General features: G+C 34.3%; 2 protein-coding genes across 2 annotated transcripts; both read left to right on the forward strand.

The window, feature by feature from the left end:
* Positions 1-1,220: 1,220 nt before the first annotated feature.
* On the forward strand, positions 1,221-10,814 carry LOC126815139 (meiotic recombination protein REC8 homolog). The gene is made up of 12 exons (XM_050540679.2): positions 1,221-1,274; positions 2,071-2,213; positions 2,468-2,546; positions 3,665-3,782; positions 4,282-4,360; positions 6,917-7,005; positions 8,004-8,131; positions 9,131-9,257; positions 9,495-9,653; positions 9,840-9,897; positions 10,232-10,288; positions 10,672-10,814. The coding sequence occupies exons 2-12, from the start codon at positions 2,081-2,083 to the stop codon at positions 10,812-10,814; spliced, it is 1,170 nt and encodes a 389-aa protein (XP_050396636.2). The 5' UTR covers positions 1,221-1,274; positions 2,071-2,080.
* A 1,531-nt stretch (positions 10,815-12,345) lies between these two features.
* LOC126815742 (uncharacterized) lies at positions 12,346-16,271 on the forward strand. Its single transcript, XM_050541653.1, has 4 exons — positions 12,346-12,474; positions 13,008-13,148; positions 15,201-15,307; positions 16,178-16,271. Exons 1-4 carry the CDS (start codon positions 12,353-12,355, stop codon positions 16,258-16,260), a joined length of 453 nt encoding a protein of 150 aa, XP_050397610.1. The 5' UTR covers positions 12,346-12,352; the 3' UTR covers positions 16,261-16,271.
* The last annotated feature ends 2,309 nt before the right edge of the window (positions 16,272-18,580 follow it).

Below are 18,580 nucleotides of genomic sequence, written 5' to 3' on the forward strand. Positions count from 1 at the left end.
AAACTGAACGTAGTCATCGAATCTGTCTTCAAAATTCGCCTCAAAATGATATCTTCGCTTTGAATAAAGTAATTTGAATGAAATTTCAATATATTCATTTTGCATTATCTATGTTTGAACTATTAAGTATTATAGCAAGAACAACCAGTTCTTTATCTAAATCTTACATAATGTATCTTTAAGACATTTTATTAAAATATATAGATAGTGTCACAACCCTGCTTAACATTTTCAATCTACAGCTCAAACCGATAAAAAAACAAGGGTGCCATTATAATTCTTTGCATTATATATTTATGACAATTCTTTTACTTTCTTGAGGAAAAAGGAACTACCGACCAGGTGGCCATGTTTTCTTACCTGAGTGACTGCATAATTGGTAATTCTTTATAATCTCTTCTTTATTTCAATTGTGCTATCCACAAAGTTTTTTCTTTTCAAGATTTCAAGAATAGAATTAAACATATTTAAAATATTGTCTTTCAGTACAAGATATTGATAAAAAAAACCAGAGCACCTTTTGTCAACACCATTAATTATCACAATGTTTTATAGCCTTGAATTGCTTCAAAAGAGAGGTGGCCAATTTGGTATTATATGGTATGATTTATAATAATTTTATTATTTTAGAAAGGAATTTTATATAATATTATGGGGGGGGGGGGGAAACCATATAAAAAGTATACAGGAGAAATGATAAACTTTCTCTGTAGATTATAAATTGATATAAGAAGACTTTTGTCCTAAAGATGAATTTGCATAAGGATACACCACCAGTTGAAGAATTTAATGCTAAATATCACAGAACAGGGGATTCTTAATTATTGGTTAAAACGACCAACAACTACTACAATTGACTTAATTTTTATACACCATCATACAGTTATCATCTGATTTATTTGAAATCTTCTCTTTCATAGAGTTGGTCAACATTTATCTGTATCCTACTGCCTTGTAATGCTATGTTTGCTCGGTTTGGTAGGTTAAATGCAAAAGTACACTTATTATGCTATTATGCAAACACTTCAAATGACAACTGGTATCAGTTGTTTTGGAATTTATAAAGAAATAGTAAGTAACCAAACAAAATGAGTTGATAAATAGTGAGTCTTACCATTTGTGTGTCAACATGACCCTTTAAAAGTTTTTTTTATCAGTATTAATTTAAAGTACAATGTTCATTGACTTACATTTATTAAAATAAGGGTGGCTGCTACTGAGAGTGCCAAGTTGAACAGACGTCAAATTACTGGAGTTCGTTTAAGAAAAGTATGGTAGGTGAAAGTTTGGTTTAATTTTGTTTATGGTCACAATTTTTATCCGAATTTCTGCTCACTAAAAATTCCTTTGAAGACCAAAAGTTGTTGTGTGAGACTGTGAGAGGATATCTGACAATTCATAAAAAGAATTGACTGTCACTAGAGAAGTGAACACGAAAGAAAAACAGAAAAAGTCTGTGCATTACCATGTTTTTATAAGGTATAGAATGAATATAAACAAGGGAATGTACGGACTATTTCTATTTTTCTCGTGTTCTCTTATCTAATGACATTCAATTACTTTATTGAATTGTCAGGTATCCTCTTACAGTCCCATATAATAACTTTTGGTCTCCGAAGGAATTATTAGTGAGCAGAAATTCGCCCGTATATCCGTTATCATTCGTCACATCAATCAGTTATTTAGAGAGGCGACTCGTGTTTTCCTTTGGCGTTCGTCACTTCCGATTCAGAAAAACTGTATTACTCAGCTATCGTAGCAATGATCTCTGAGATAAAATTATATTTGGAATGTGTTTAACCAGCTCTATCACATATGTGATAATGACTGGCACCAATATTGTCCTTTAAAAAGAAGTGTATTGTCTTCACTGATGATGACTATATGTTTGCAGAACTTGTTCAGTTAGAAATTCAGAGCGGTGTAACCATTTTTCACAGACTGACCACTAGTGCACTATCTTGTATTTGTGACCAACTCTGTTTTTTCTCTTACACTAAGCCAGTTTTAACTTGCAATGTGTATTCTGTAAATTCAATCATATTCTGTATTTTTTCCTTTCATTTTAAGCCAAGACATCATGGATTATATTATGCTAAGAGCTCCACAGCCACCACCTGGACAATCAAGGAAGAGATTTTCATTATATCTGTCTTCTCAGTTGATGTATGGAGTCGTTAAAATATATAATAAACAACATGACTACTTACTTAGTAAGAGAATTTAAATGATCAAGTTTGAAATCAGATAACATTTGATAGAATATTCCTAGACTTCTATGTACACCTATATTAAAAGTGTATCGTATGTAATTGTATGTTATTGTCACCTTCTCCCTGTAAGGTTCTTATAATGTAAATAAACAGCAATACCAATATGTTGATGAGAATTACAGGTAGTACATATATACAAATTATTAACCTGTTATAAATTAAGTCATTCATTCATTCATGAATTTTCTTTACAGATGATGCCTCTACATTTATGTCAAGACTTCGGCTGGCAACTGTTGCAAATGAAGATATTGATCTTAAAGAAGCTGTTAGGTACGTCTTAACATCCATATTCCACTTTTTGCCTGGATGGAATTAAAACACAAATGGAGTTTTTGCGCACCCACATTTGAAATGTGGATGTAATGGAAACAATTTTCATCTGATCTTGATGAAACTTAAAATACATGTTTATATCCCAGAGATCTTGGTACATATTGGACTGTAACTTCCCTGATTATTGCCCCTGATTGTACGAAAATCCAGTGTCGGAAACAAACGTTTTCCGAGCACTGGCCAGCAGGACCTGTGTTACACATGATCATGTGGGTCCTTCAGGTGACATGTAGTCCAAACCAGGATGGTATTAATAATTATAGTTTCCAAGCGCAACACAAAACAATCAGAGGAAAGGAAGTACATATAAAGTGGCTGTGCATGTGAAAGTAATAAATTGTCATCATCGATTGACATGCCAGTACAGCACAGAAGGACTACAGGTTTAGTAACTTGCGAAAAGAAAAAAGATAAAAAAAAGACTAATCGAATTCATGTGTCATTTCAATTTAATGGAAACAATTCTATTCAGATCTACATACTTAGGTTTTTTTTTATTATATTAAACTACGTAAACTTCAAACAGTTACAAAATAACCTTAGTGTGTGCCGATAACGTTCATGAATGACGCGATTGTGTTGGCATAAACTCACTTGGCCAGCCCTAGATTGTTATCACAATAGCCAATGTCCAGCAACAAATCATGAGTCAGTGGTTACATGAGTCAGTGGTTTACAAAACAACAGCTTCCATCATGTCAATGAAAAGTAAACAATAACCATCAACGCTTGTATAAACTATCGGAGACTTTGAGGTTGTGTTTCTTTGATGGTTACCATTTCCAGAATTGTCGTATTATGACACTAACTATGTGATATAACAAGGCAAAGGCCCAACGGACCTGAGTGAAATAAGCAAGCAAGAGTCCTTTGATTAATCAGTCGGCCTCAGGCCTACTGACTGATGTTTGTGTTAAACACTGCCTATGTCTCTGTTTGTCAGCTATAGGTCAATTTTTGTTAACATTGCTTATAGGAGTTCATATCTTGTAGCGATTCAACGGAGTTGAAAGAGTCTTCATATTTCAGAATTATTTCAATCTTCAATTTTTTAGCCATGATCTGGTGACTTTACCTGATCCTGTGACCATGTTCCAACCAGAAACAGAGTACTTTGATCCATTATTTGGTCAAATAAAAGAAAATGCAAACGAATCCCTCATGGCCCACGAGGTATATAAATTATCACAAATGTATATTTTCTTGATTCATTTAGAAAACAAGACAACATAGAAAATATTCTGGTTCACAAATACCGGCCCCTCGAAACTTAAAAAGGACTGCATGACCTATTTTTATTTCAAAATTAAAAGCAATCTCATTAATTACCACATGTAAATATTTTCCCTCAGTTGCAGCAAGCAAAAATTTGGATAGGTCATAAATGTCACTGGCAATCATGAATGACATTAGATAACCATACAATCTTATAAACGACATGATAATATAAATGTAGTGCCTTGAAATTTGGCTGTGAGAATTCGTTTAGCCCTGTAGTGGTCCTTTGACAAAATAAAAACACAAAAATAAAAATCTTTCTCTGGCATCAGATTTTTTGGAAGGATTGTCTGAAAATCCAATCATTAAAAACTAAGAATGTTCTTACTGTCTTTGGCAAGATATCAGAATTAGATGAAGCAATTATGTGTTAACAGTTTCTTCTTTTAAACAGAGATTACAGATATCGTCAGCATCGGAAAGTGATCAAACCATCACTTATTCACCAAAATCAATTGACCCTTTGAGAATAGGTAAGCTTTAATTTTACCTTCATTTGCATAATTAGAGTTATTATGTAGGTAGAAAAATGTTTAGACCCTATCTGTAACTTACCTAATCGTCAATATTGCAACACGCTTAAACCCAAGACGACTTTCTGGTCAAACTTGCAAAACATATAAATGTCCCAGTAACTGGACTTGTCATAGCAAGAATGTATTATACCTACTTACTTGTAATCTATGCCATAAACAAAATGTAGGTGAAACCATGCACCATGTATAGATGGACAGGCAACGTCCACGAAGCCTTTAGAATTATGTGCCGCGGCAAAAAATAGACTGGACAATCTTTACTAAAATAAAATTACCTCCCCTCGCGCAATTACCAGTATTATGTTTAAAAGCAAGGAACAGAAATCAATTCATAATATTTCTAATAATATTTGCAACCCATACATAGATAGACTACTAACTGATGATTGGGATGTAAATGTATCAACACATCTTCTTTGTTTACTTTGGAAGCGCCCATGTGAATCCGAAAAAAACATCTCAAGTTTTCGTTAAAAACAAACCTAAAACACTGTTTAAATTTAAGCGATAAGCAATTTGATTGGTTGAGACTTTGGAACACAATAACTCTCATTCTAATTGAGTTAGAATGTTCACTCTTGGTGTAGGTGTCTATTAGGTGTATGCCTTGATGGAGTTTGAAGATGAGAATTGTCTGCTTAGCTATTAGGGTAAGCAGAGATAAGCAATTTGATTGTTTGATGCTTTGGGACACGATAACTTTAGTTCTAATTAAGTGAGAGTGAGGACACTTGTATAGGTTTATTACATCAATGCCTTGACTAAGTTCCATAATGAACATTTTCTGCAGAGGATAAGCAGAGCGATGAGCAATTTGATTGGTCGAGACTTTGGAACACAATAACTCTCCTTCTAATTGAGGTAGAATGTTCAAACTTGGTGTAGCCGTTCATTGGGTGAATGCCTTGATGGAGTTCGACGATGAACATTGTCTGCTTATGGTAAACATAGATAAGCAATCCGATTGGTTGATGCTTTGGGGCACAATTACTTTGGTTATAATGAAGTGAGAGTGATGAAGCTCTGAATATAGATTCATTATATCATGACCATGACTAAGTTTGAAGGTGCAAATTTTTCTGCTTATGCTAAGGATCAAAGAAATTTGATTGGTCAAGACTTTGGAAAATAACAACTTTGCGTTTAATTGGGGTAGAATATTTGAACTTGATGTAGATGTTCATTAGGTGAATGTCTTGACATGAGTTCATTTGGAAACTTCAAAGTTCTAATCTGGAGAAATTCGTCACTACCGGATAGGAATACTTGTCGGGTTGAAAAATTACCATGTAACTACAAGAATACTGTAAATTCTAAGGAGGAGTTTGAGAAATTAATCTGTATAAAATCCCGCAATGTCAAAAATCACATCGCTTGATTTGTCGTTGACATTGAGATCTCGTCGTGGTACAAATTTTTGCCTTACAAAATCTACTACCAACAGATGCACCATTTGAACTCCATTGGATTATACGGTTAAAAACCAAGACCCACTCAAAACAGCCATAGGAGAACTACCTACTCCTAGTCCGTTTGTCAGCTACCAGCGGAAACTATCCGCATAGCTGGCGCTTTGCCAGCCGAATTTATTACACCAGTGGCCGCCACCGACAACACAAGCCCAGGCCACCTAACACCGTTAGTGGCCCCCTTCCCACGTTTCCGAAACTGGGACTACTCCATCTCCCCCAGCCATCTGGTAGCGGAAACTTGGGTTACGGTCATTCAGGCCGAAGTGACATCTGGCGAGATAGAAATACGTCTGTTGACCAATTGTTCCGGATCAACATTCTAGTAGATCTTCAGGAAGAGATAGAGTGAGACCCCTTGCTTGCCTGCCAAATCACAGAACATGATCTTTTAAACTCTTCTTTTCTTCTCTGCATAATAAATAATTAATTTTAGACCACACACCATTTTCTCTCTTTCTTTTTCTCCTTTCTCTTGCCTCCGGGCCTAAATGAAACCCCGGTTTTTAGTTTCCCCCAAACCCCACCATTTTTCCTAACCCCAGTAAACGGCGAACGCATGAACCCGAAATAATACCAAACCCCGGTATTAGGCAGACTTGCGAACCCCGCCAAAACACCAAACCCCGGTAAAAGTCACCCTGGCAACCCTGCTAGACTCTAAACTTACCGGGTTTCAGATATAGATCCTCACCAATTGAGTGAAATAAGTCTGAAGAGTTCAATACAAAGAAACTAGTCACTAAAAATTGGGATAACTAGACGAATCGCCGATTTTTATCTACTCTAGAAAATTATAGGCTTAGGCCCATATTTATTAATAATGAAAAATCATATTTGTAGATTTGAAAGCCTGTATTTATTACTTCAACACATTTGTATCAATATCACTCAGTTGCATCTTGTGTATTAAATATGATTCAGTGTTTGCGATATTTTCATGTTATGAATCTTACTTTTGAAAACATTTGTTCCACTTGCATTAGAATCATATTTGTTAACCGGTACTCATAAATCTTTAAAGGAGATGTATTAGGGAGTCCAAATACAGTTTCTAGTATTGAAGAAATAACTTTGAAGGAGATGTCATCATTAATCAGTCGAGTTGAACCAGTAAGTTTTTCACTGGAGCTTAGTATATTATATCATTGTTTTTTCAGGTATGAGTATATGCCACCCCGACATGTCTGACCGCCAATCCACAATTCTTGTATAAACACTCTACCTATGTGTTAGAATTTTTTTAAAAATCTTGCTTTGTTTGTTTGTCTAGTCTGGAGTTACCCTATTGATAGTCAGAGTCCAGTCCTTGTGTAGAACCTTGTAGGCACTCTTCATGTCAGACTTTTTAAAGATTTACATCTTCTGACTTACTGGAATTGTTTAGCTAGTTATAAGAAATGGGGGATCACGTGGCTAAGTGGGAAAGACGCTGGCTCGCTAGCCTGGAGGTTGGGTGTTCGATCCCTGCATTGGCCGAGAAAGTTCATTTAGAAAGATTTTCCGGCGTGGTTCCCCCTTGTCAGTGATGCAGAACGGAGGGCCTGACAAGGACAGCTGTCTAGTCCTTCGGATGATACCAAAAACTGAGGTCCTGTGTATACATTGGAATGCACGTAAAAGATCCCTTGGCAGTTGGAATTCGCTATAAGAGTAGGCCGTTGTGCCGCTGCCCGGGCAAAATTTCCCTCATAGCACACTCTATGGCGTATGCCCGTCTTCATTAGCCCAGTATAGGAGCAGAACAGTAGGACGTTAAACCCCATTTCATTTCATTTCATTTATAAGAAATGTTTAGCTAGTTCTAAGGAGAAACTTTATCAAAATTGCACAATGATTTTTCAGTTACTGCTATGTCACCAAAACTTGTAAATGATCTGCATTTGTGAGAGATTTTGAGACTTTTTAAATAAAAAGCAGGGATTGTTTGCCTAATCATAAGGCAATCGAACCAGGGCAATTGTCTGCAAAACAACTACCACCTAGGACAATCTATTCCTTCAGCATACTTTCAAAATATAAATGAAAGAAGATGTGACAGTTGCTCTTGTTGATACAAAGGTAGAAATTGCAGTACATTAATGTTAATTTTTGTTTGGTTTATAATATAGCTAGCAACATTAGAAGAAGATTTATTACCTGGATTTGGAGAGTTGTTTGAAAATCTAAATGAACAAGAAACTGATATTCCAATTATGACAGAAGCTCATCAGTCTCCAATTCCTCACAGTCTTTCTGAGTAAGTAACACACAAATTGAATAGCAGTTTATTCTTTTAGCTTGCTTATCAAGTTTAAATATTAATTTGTACTGTAAACAGGTGACAATACTGTGCATGAAATAGTTCAATGTGGTTGTATCACCATCACCTTTGTTGATATGGGCTAGCTCGCTAGCCTGGAGGTCGGGTGTTCGATCCCTGCATTGGCCGAGAAAGTTTATCCCGATTTTCCGGCGTGGTTCTCCCTTGTCAGTGATGCAGGACGGAGGGGCTGACAAGGAAAGCTGTCTAGTCGTTCGGATGGGACGAAAAACCGAGGTCCCGTGTACACATTGGCGTGCACGTAAAAGATCCCTTGGCAGTTGGAATTCGATATAAGAGTAGGCCGTAGTGCCGCTGCCCGGGCAAAATTTCACTCATAGCACACTGTATGGCGTATGCCCGTCTTCATTAGCCCAGGTTAGGAGCAGAACAGTAGGACGTTAAACTCCATTTCATTTCATTTGATATGGGTTGTCTGTCTCACTGAAATGATAACCTTTTGACTTTCAAAAAAATTGATAATCAACTGCAGAATTATACCCCATGGTTATGAAATCTTGTTAGAACTGTATGGGGATGCTCGAACGTCAATCTGGAGTGCCATGAATTGTCAGAATTGCAATCGAGTGATGCAAAATTTAGTCCTGTCACAATTCTGCCAGTCCCAACAGTAAAGGTGATGTGAGTAGAATCGTGACGTAAGTAACCCCAATGAATATTTTTCAGCTGTCATGGTTGATTGAGATATTTTCTTATATAATACAGTCGACATATTCTCTGTAGTGAAACTCCCCAGATCAAGCCACCCTTATACCTCAGATTTCAGAATTGAGGCAGACCTAGTGTAGTCACCAACACCGAAGGCTTCAATTATGATTAAATCATTATAGTTGCTTGCCTTGTAAATGCTTAGACGACTTACCTGCTATTGGCGTATCTTTCTTCATTGTCTGGCACTCTATCTTATTTGTATAGCGTTCCTATTGTGCCTGTCCATGAAACTCCAATATACAGACCAGACAATGAATTGGCTAAAAAACACAAAGAACATCCTACTCCAGGTATTACTCCTGAACAACAAGAAAAACGACAAAAGAGAAAGGTACTTCTTGTGTATATAATTAATAATTTATTTGAAGAGACTTACATCTAGTAGGAATAATATTAAGCATGAATTTATTCATTTGGAGAAATTGTGATCGAAAGAATATTAAATTGGTATCTTACTGAAACTGAATAAAGTGTGTGCTGACATTTAAAATCTAATGAAGAAATGATTTTACATGGAAAATACCATTTCGATCATAAAACACTTTATTTTTTCTGTGTTATATTTCAGAGGGCGAGTATGAAGTTGGTATTAGATGATATAGATTCAAATATTCAACAAATAAGTCTTCCTAAAAAACGTAAAAGACTTATTATAGACAAAGAAACACAGATATCAAGGGAGGCCTTCAAAAAGAATCTGAAAAATTCCACTACTTCACAACCAAATGTAAATCAAACAAGTGCTTTAAGGCCATATTCTATAGTTAACAGACAAAATTAATTGTAACATTTAGAGTATTTAGGCAAACATCTATTACTATTAGGATAAAAGTAAATACTGTTTTAACACATTGGCAAATAAAAAGCTAAATAATTACAGCATGTCTTGATGTTTTCTAATATTCTTTTCCAGTCCATCATCGATATAAAGTCTAAAAGCATGGGAGATTTCTTTAAAACACCAGGAAGAGGTATTTTGTTCTATTACCTTTAGAATAGTTTGTTTTCTGTTAGGCTGGCATTTCATCGCATGTTATATGCCCACATTGTCAGGATCTCTTTCTGTATGTCAACAATTCCATGTCAAAGGTTCGGAGTATAATTTTTTGTAACATGCAAGGTTTTCAGTCATATTTTATTAAAAACTTTGTAAATGTATATACAAGATTACTCTACTTGAGTTTGTTTTTTTTTTGTTTTTTTTTTTAGCAAGATACATACCGAAATTCAGAGTAACATGGATGGCAAAGTAGCTGTTGAGTGTTTCCCTTGCATCTAAACACTATACCTGTATTTTATTTTCAGAATTGTCAAGATCTCTTCTATACTGTTTTCAAAGAAACTGCAAACTTCCAGAAACAAGTAAGATGTTAAGAATACCTTGCATGATGTGTTTAATAAAATTGAAGATAATTATAATTAAAGAATCCCTTGCAAACTACAATATTGTAAAAGTTGAGTCTCAAAATGGATCCTGTTCTGCTCAGTATTTACAAAGATGTGATGATTTGAAATTTTGCAGCATTCAGCATGCTATGTCATTCAATAATATAACCAAGCCAGCGCCACAAGAGTTGGGTAAAAAGAATTGATGGGCCTCTTTTTTAATCCGATTAAATCCAAATTGTTTTCTTATAGATGATCAGATGATCGATATAATGGATTGATCGAAATGAAGAAATTAGTTTATCACAAATTTTACTTAAATTTCTATTAAAATCAAACAATTTAAATTCTCATTTTAGTTTTTTTATCTGATACTGAAACAAGTGTGACTTCTTCCACTCTGGTAACATCACCACCTCCAGTCTCCCCAACTATTACTGCTCCTGTTTCAATCTCAAGATCAGCAGACATAGAACTACAGGTAGATTTGTTGATACCATAAGTAGCCCAAAAAAATTTAAATTTTATATGCCCACATTTTCATGTGGACGTATATTATTGTCGCACCTGTCCGTCCGTTCCCATTTTGTTTGTGGACACACTACAGGTCACAATTTTTATCCGATGTTAACGAAAATTGAAATATATGTGTATCTGCCAAAGATCTTGGTTCCTTTCGAAATTGGCATGTATCGAACCGTATAAACTTTGTGGATTATAACCATTGATTGTACGAAAAATCACATTTTTAGCTTATGGACACAATTTTTATCCACTTTTGATAAAACTTGAAATGTATGTTTATAACCCAAAGATCTCGATTCCTTTCGATTTTGCACATATCGGACCTAACTTCCTGGATTATGGCCATTGATTGTACAGAAAAATGCTTGTGGTCCCTCTAGAGGTCACAATTCTTATCCGATTAAAAAAAAACGTTTAAATATATCATCGTTGCACCATAATGGGGGTTGGGATCGAATTTCGTGAAAATCGGACCAAAACTGCCGGAAAAAACGGCCGCTCCTCGAACGCAAATAGTGTAAAAGTATGTCATGTCAATGTTGTGGACCCTCTTGAACTCACAATTTTTATTCGATTTTGATGAAATTTGAAATGTATGTTTATATCTCAAAAGATCTTGGTTCCTCTCGATAATCACACATATCAGAACGTAACTTCCTAGATTATGGCCCCTAATTGTTCGAAAAAATAACGTTTTTAGCATCTGCACCGTATAGAAGTCACAATTTGTGTTCAGTTTTAAAAAACGTTTAAATATATCACCTTTAAACCTCAGTGAAAGTTGAGTTGAGTTCAAATTTCTTAAAAATCTAACCGAAAATGACAAAATGGCCACTCCTTGTACACAAATAGTCTAAAAGTATGCATGAGTATCAAGGTTGTGGACCCTCTAAAATTTTTATTTGATTTTGATGAAACTTAAAATATATGTTTATATCCAAAAGATCTGGGTTCTATTCGAAATTCATGCACATCAGACTGTAACTTGATTGTGGCCCCTGATTGTACAAAAAATCACGTTTCTGTTTAGCTTGTTCTCTGTCCATGTCTTGCAAAATGTGGGCATATCTTGCCTGGCAACCACTGGTTAAGTATGTATTACCTAAGCTGTGGACCCTTTAGAGGTCACAATTCGCTCATATCAGACCGTAACTTTCTGGGTTATATCCCTTGATTGTACGTAAAATCACACGGTTTTGTTTTACCTTGTTCTCTGTTCATCTCTTGCAAAATGTGGGCGTATCTTGTATGGCAACCGCTTGTTGTCACATTAAAAGTGAAAGGGTTTAAAAACTGAATAAAAGCATTTATTCATAAATAAATATTTAAAAACTGGACAAAAACGTAGTGTTAAAACATACAGTCTAGGCTGAGAAATTTGTGGAATATTTTCTAAATGTGCTTAAACTTCAAATACAAATAATTGAATTAGAATGTTTCTGAGTGAAAGAAAGCTATGTTGACATAACTTCTAAAAAATATTAATGGAAAAACATATTCCAGCAAGTTCCATCCATGGAAGTAGTAAGAGATTTGAGTATTTCAAGATCTGAAGTATTGCCTGTTCTGGAACAAAGCTCCTCTATTGAAGGCTCCTCCAGTATATCTCTTAATTTGAGTAAACTATCAGATATTGTGTAAGTAGATTTAAATATATATTGACAATAAACTAAAAAGAATTTATAAGAAAATTGAATGCTAACATATATATCTGTTATCTTCTTCCATCGTTTGTCCAGAATTTCTACTGAACACTCTGTCGGTTATCTTTGGACTTGAGAAACCGTATGAATGCAATGCAAGACAAAGTTGCGGGGGTAGAATAATAAAATTTTAAATGAGTTTTGGGGTATTTTTATTGACTTTTAAGCCCTTTGAACACGATACGGAAAAAAGTTGAATTGTTCATAGGATCATTAAAGGAGTAACCCTATTGAAATTCAGAATAATTTGGTAGTATATTTCGTAGTTGTCCCCTGTTTACTTTCAAATACATGAAATCTTGTGACTTCTACTTTTTTTTTTCTAAACAATATTTTATTGAATATTAGGATTAGGAAACAGGCAAAGCCTATATAATCCCTCTCCCCAAAATTTTAAAATGTAAAGTCAGTACAAACTTGCCCCAGTTTGGAATTGACAATTCCAATATATTTTATGTGCTTTACAGAGTACCAGATATGGATTCCAGAATGACATTGAATACTATATCGGCTGTTATTGAAGAAGAGACTATTCAAACTGATCCTTTGGATGTTGAAGTTCCATTAATTTTATCTCCACCTTCTTATACAAAGAAAAATTTCAAGAAGTAAGTACTTGCTTTTCAAATTCCATGGAATACAAAATGCAAAAATATAGCTCCATATTAGCAGATGTTCATTTTACTTTAATGATTATTAAAGAACTGGTCATGTTTACATTATGTTTCGTCAATCAGTTGTGTGTTTGCTAATGGTAAAAAGATGTTTCTAATAAGTTCTTGTTTCCAGCTTGTGAACGCGAAAAGGTTCTTGAAATATTTTAAAACTTGATGGAGGAGGAACCTTATCCAAATTCAGAATTTTTCGATTGTTAATCAACAAGTTATCTATGATTTTTATACGCCCACATTTTCATGTAGACGTATATTGTCGTCGCCCCTGTCCGTCCGTCCACAATTGTTTGTGAACACTCTACAGTTCACTATTTTTATCCGATTTCAATGAAACTTGAAATATAGGTTTATCACCCTAAGAACTCGGTTCCTTTTGATATTGGCATGTATCGGACCATAACTTCATGGATTATGGCCCCTGATTGCACGAAAAATCATGTTTTTAGCTTGTGAACACTGTAGAGGTCACAATTTTTATCCGATTTGGTTTAAACTTGAAATGTATGCTTATAACCAAAAGATCTTGGTTCCTTTCGATATTCGTGCATATCGGAACGTAACTTCCCGAATTATGGCCCCTGATTGTACGAAAAATCGCGTTTTAAGCTTGTGGACCCTATAGAGGTCATAATTTTTATCCGATTTAAAAAAACGTATTATTATATCACCGTTACACCCTAAGGACGACTGAGTTCGAATTTCGTGAAAATCGGCACTAAACTGACAGACAAAATGGCCGCCCTTCGTTCTCAAATAGCGTAAAAAATATGGTATATCAAGGTTGTGGACCCTAAATAGGTCACAATTTTTATCCGATTTTGTTGAAACATGAAATGTAAGTTTATAACCGAAAGATCTTGGTTCCTTCTGATATTCGCACGTATCGCACTGTAACTTCCTGAATAATGGCCGCTGATTTTACGAAAAACGCGTTTTTAGCTTGTGGACCCTATAGAGATCATAATTTTTATCCGATTTAAAAAAAACGTATTATGATATCACTGTTACACTCTAAGGACGACTGAGTTCGAATTTCGTGAAAATCGGCCCAAAACTGACAGACAAAATGGCCGCCGTTCGTTCTCAAAAAATATGGTTTATCAAGGTTCTAGACCCTATAGAGGTCACAATTTTTATCCAATTTTGTTGAAACTTGAAATGTAAGTTTATAACCCAAAAATTACGGTTCCTTTCGATATTCGCGCACATCAAACCGTAACTTCCTGAATTATGGCCCCTGATTGTATGAAAAATCATGTTTTTAGCTTGTGGACCCTATAGAGGTCATAATTTTTATCCGATTTAAAAAATCGTATTATTATATCACTGTTACACCCTAAGGACGGCTGAGTTCGAATTTCGTGAAAATCGGCCCAAAACTGACAGATAAAATGGCCGCCCTTCGTTCTCAAATAGCGTCACAATTTTAATCCTATTTTGATGAAACTTGAAATGTAAGTTTATAACCCAAAGATCTCGGTTCCTTTCGATATTCGCGCATATCACAACATAACTTCCTGAATTATATCACCGTTACACCCTAAGGACGGCTGAGTTCGAATTTCGTGAAAATCGGCCCAAAACTGACAGACAAAAGTGCCGCCCCTCGTTCTCAAATAGCGTAAAAATATGGTATATCAAGGTTGTGGACCCTATAGAGGTCACAATTTTTATTCGATTTTGTTGAAACTTGAAATGTAAGTTTATAACCCAAAGATATTTGCGCATATCGAATTGTAATTTCCTGAATTATGGCCCTTGATTGTAGGAAAAATCACTTTCGTTTTAGCTTGTTATCTATCCATCTCTCGAAAATGTGGGCGTATCCTGCCTGGCAGACGCTGGTTTATTGAAACCTTAAATTATGAAAGCGATAAAAGACATAGTTTACAATGAATTTTGATTTAACATTGTTGACTTTGCTGCTATAGTCATATAAGGGATTTTGTTTTTTCAGAACAAATTGTGGTTTTGTTTACATTGCAGGCTTTTGGAAGAGGCTATTACTGAAGGTAATTGGACAACTTTTAGATCACTAGTACCAACCTCTAAATCTCGAACCACTGCTTCAAAAATCTTTTATCATTTACTGGGTAAGTGATTCAGGGCTTTATTTGCTTTTTAGAGTTGAATTTCTTGAATATTGGTTAGGACAAAGTGATATTGTATCTTGGAATTGAAATGGAGTTACTAATTATAATTGCCATAACAGCATGTGTTATGTGCCGGGTTCCCGCGGTCCTTGAAAATCCTTGTATATCCTTAAATTTAAATTTTCAAAATTTCATTTGCAAGGTCTTGAATATCCTTGAATTTCGCGGAAATAAGAAAATATCCTTGAATTTCAGTTGAGATCATTAATTTTGTTTTAAATGTCTTCAAGTCCTTATAAATATGAGATTATAACGATAGTTGGTAATGTTTTGGTTATTTTTAAGATGAAAAATTGTAACTTTAGGCTAAAAAATGTCCTTGAAAATCCTTGAATTTGACGTATATTTATCCTTGAATATCCTTGAAAAAATGTTTGACGAAGCCGCGGGAACCCTGTATGTGTTTTTTCTATTTCTGGGTATCATCTATGCAACTTTTCTATAAAACATAACATAGCTTTGTCTGCACAATTGATTTTGTCATAGGTGGGTAAATTCCTAATTGTCATATCAAAAACAAGAAATATTGAATTGATGGGAGCTAAATGCTAAATCCATGTATAGTAAATATGAATAAAACACATAATTGAAAATGAGAACTAGACACTGTACAAGAAATACTTATTGTACAAGATTGACAATTAGAGAAACGAAGTATATAAGCTATTTGATTGTTCAGTAGACTGAATATGGTAGTTTACATTATTAAAGTAACAAGAAGAAAGGATTTGGATTATGTTTGAGGATAATTTAAAACACCTAAGTGAAGATAAATATTGTTTTTGTATTTAAATCTTGTTTTTCTTTTAGTTGCTGGTGCGAAAGGAAAGATTTCTTTAACACAAGAAGAGCCATATGGTGAAATCTATATCAGCCGATTTGAAGCCTTTTAGAAAATATCCAGTTATTAAACCTTTAAAATCAAACATGTCTTAAATATGCATAGTTTAAAACTAATGGTTTGAGATGTAAAATTAATTTTTAATTTATTAACATCTTGTAAATGCCAGAGATGGATGAAAACAAATCATAGTTTAAACATTTTTTTAAAATTTTTTAGTTGGCAATGCCTTGATTTTGACTAAAAATTGTGAATGCTTAAAATACTTGTATTTAATATTTAATCATGTTTTATATATTGTTATTGTTGTGTATATTTGAATCTATATTGGAAAAGGAAAATATGTTGTTATGTTTCAGATACCTTTGTTGTTGCTTTTATTTTGAAATACTTGTTAATATTTTATCTTCCCGTCCAATAATATTGTATTTGAATTTAAATGAATTTATTTATGCTTGCTTGACCTTGTATGCATGGGTTATTTATGGTATATCAGTGTCAGTATACTATATGCTGAATATTTGAAGGTTGGTTTTCATATGTCAGAGTTGGCATATGAGGGGGTTGACAAGAAAATTGTAAATAGTCGATTGATTGGCATGAAAAGAAAAATGATGTCCACCAATGTACATACAATTAAAACTAAAATGATAATTACCAATCTCAAAATGACCAAAGTATTGTTTTGACATGACATTCAACCCCCATTCCATTCATTTTATAATATTGCTTCTTTTAGTTCCATAATTGGTTGATAGGGGTACTATCTAATCACATCCTTTCATTTTTTTGTTTGAACAAAACACAAATTTGTCTTCAATATTTATAAAAGTGAAATGAAATGGGGTTTAAAGTCATACTTTTTGCATCAACCAGACGGGCATATGCCATGTAGTAGGCTGCGTAAGGGAAATTCTGATTTTGAAGTCAAACTATCTAAGGGGACTATTAAAATAAGTTCGTCTGTCTGTCTTCTGTCCGTCACACTTTTTGGAATACAATAACACTCCTTTTTATTGAGCTAGAATGTTCAAACTTTGTGTAGGTGTTTATTAGGTTCAAAGATGAGCATTTTCTATAGGGTAAGTAGAGATTATCAATTTGATTGGTTGATGCTTTGGGACACAATAACTTTAGTTCTGATTAAGTGAGAGTGATCAAATTTGGTGTATATATAGTTTCATTACATCAATACCTTGACTAAGTTCAATAATGAAAATTTTCTGCACAAGGTAAGCAGAGTGATGGGCAATTTGATTGGTCGAGACTTTGGAACACAATAACTCTCCTTCTAATTGAGCAACAATGTTCACACTTGGTGTAGGTGTTATTAGAAGAATGCCTTGACGGAGTTCAAAGGTGAAAATTTTCTGCTAAACGTCGGCAGAGATAAGCAATTTGATTGGTTGATGCTTTGGGACGCGATAACTTTAGTTCTAATTAAGTGATGAAACTTGGTGTATAGTTTCATCACATCAATACCTTGACTAACTTTGATAATAAACATTTTTTGCCGAGGGTAAGCAGAGCGATAAGTACAATGATTGGTCGAAACTTTGAAACACAATAACTCCTATTTGAGGTAGAATGTTCAGACTTGGTGTAGGCATTCATTAGGTGAATGGCTTGATGGAGTTTGGTGTAGGCATTCATTAGTTGAATGGCTTGATGGAGTTTGATGATGAACATTAAGTCTGCTTACGGTAAGCAGAGATAAGCAATTTGATTGGTTGATGCCTTTGGGCATGATAACTTTGGTTATAAATGTAATTGAGAGCTATGAAACTCTGAGTACCAGTATAGATTCATTATATCATTATCTTGACTAAGTTTGATGAGAATATTCTGCTTAGGCTAAGGAGCGATAAGTAATTTGATTGGTCAACCCTTTGGAATTACATAAATACTCTGCTTTTAATTGAAGTAGAATATGTATACTTGATGTTGATGTTCATTAGGTGAATGTCTTGACTGAGTTTAATGATTAACATTTCCTGCTAAAGCTAAGCAATTTCTTTGACTTTGATTCTATTTGATAGAGAGTGATGAGGAAATAATAACAATTAACATACATATTATAGTATAGTACAGCCAGAGTACAAAGTACATACATAGACATGGGTTTTTTTTTTGTTTTGTTTTTTTTTATTATCCATCTTCAATCATTTACAAGCATAATAACAATTAACATACATATTATAGTATAGTACAGCCAGAGTACAAACTTTGTACTACAAAGTACATACATAGACATGGGTCCATCAATAACAGTCCACCAATAGCAATATTCTAACAATATCTTAAAAGGGTGACCTAGAATTATTGTTACGAGTATGATACATGTTCCATTTCTGTAAGAATGTGTCAAATTT

The sequence above is a fragment of the Patella vulgata genome, chromosome 3 (assembly GCF_932274485.2).
Source record: "Patella vulgata chromosome 3, xgPatVulg1.2, whole genome shotgun sequence".
In the NCBI taxonomy this organism is placed as follows: Eukaryota; Metazoa; Mollusca; class Gastropoda; family Patellidae; genus Patella; species Patella vulgata.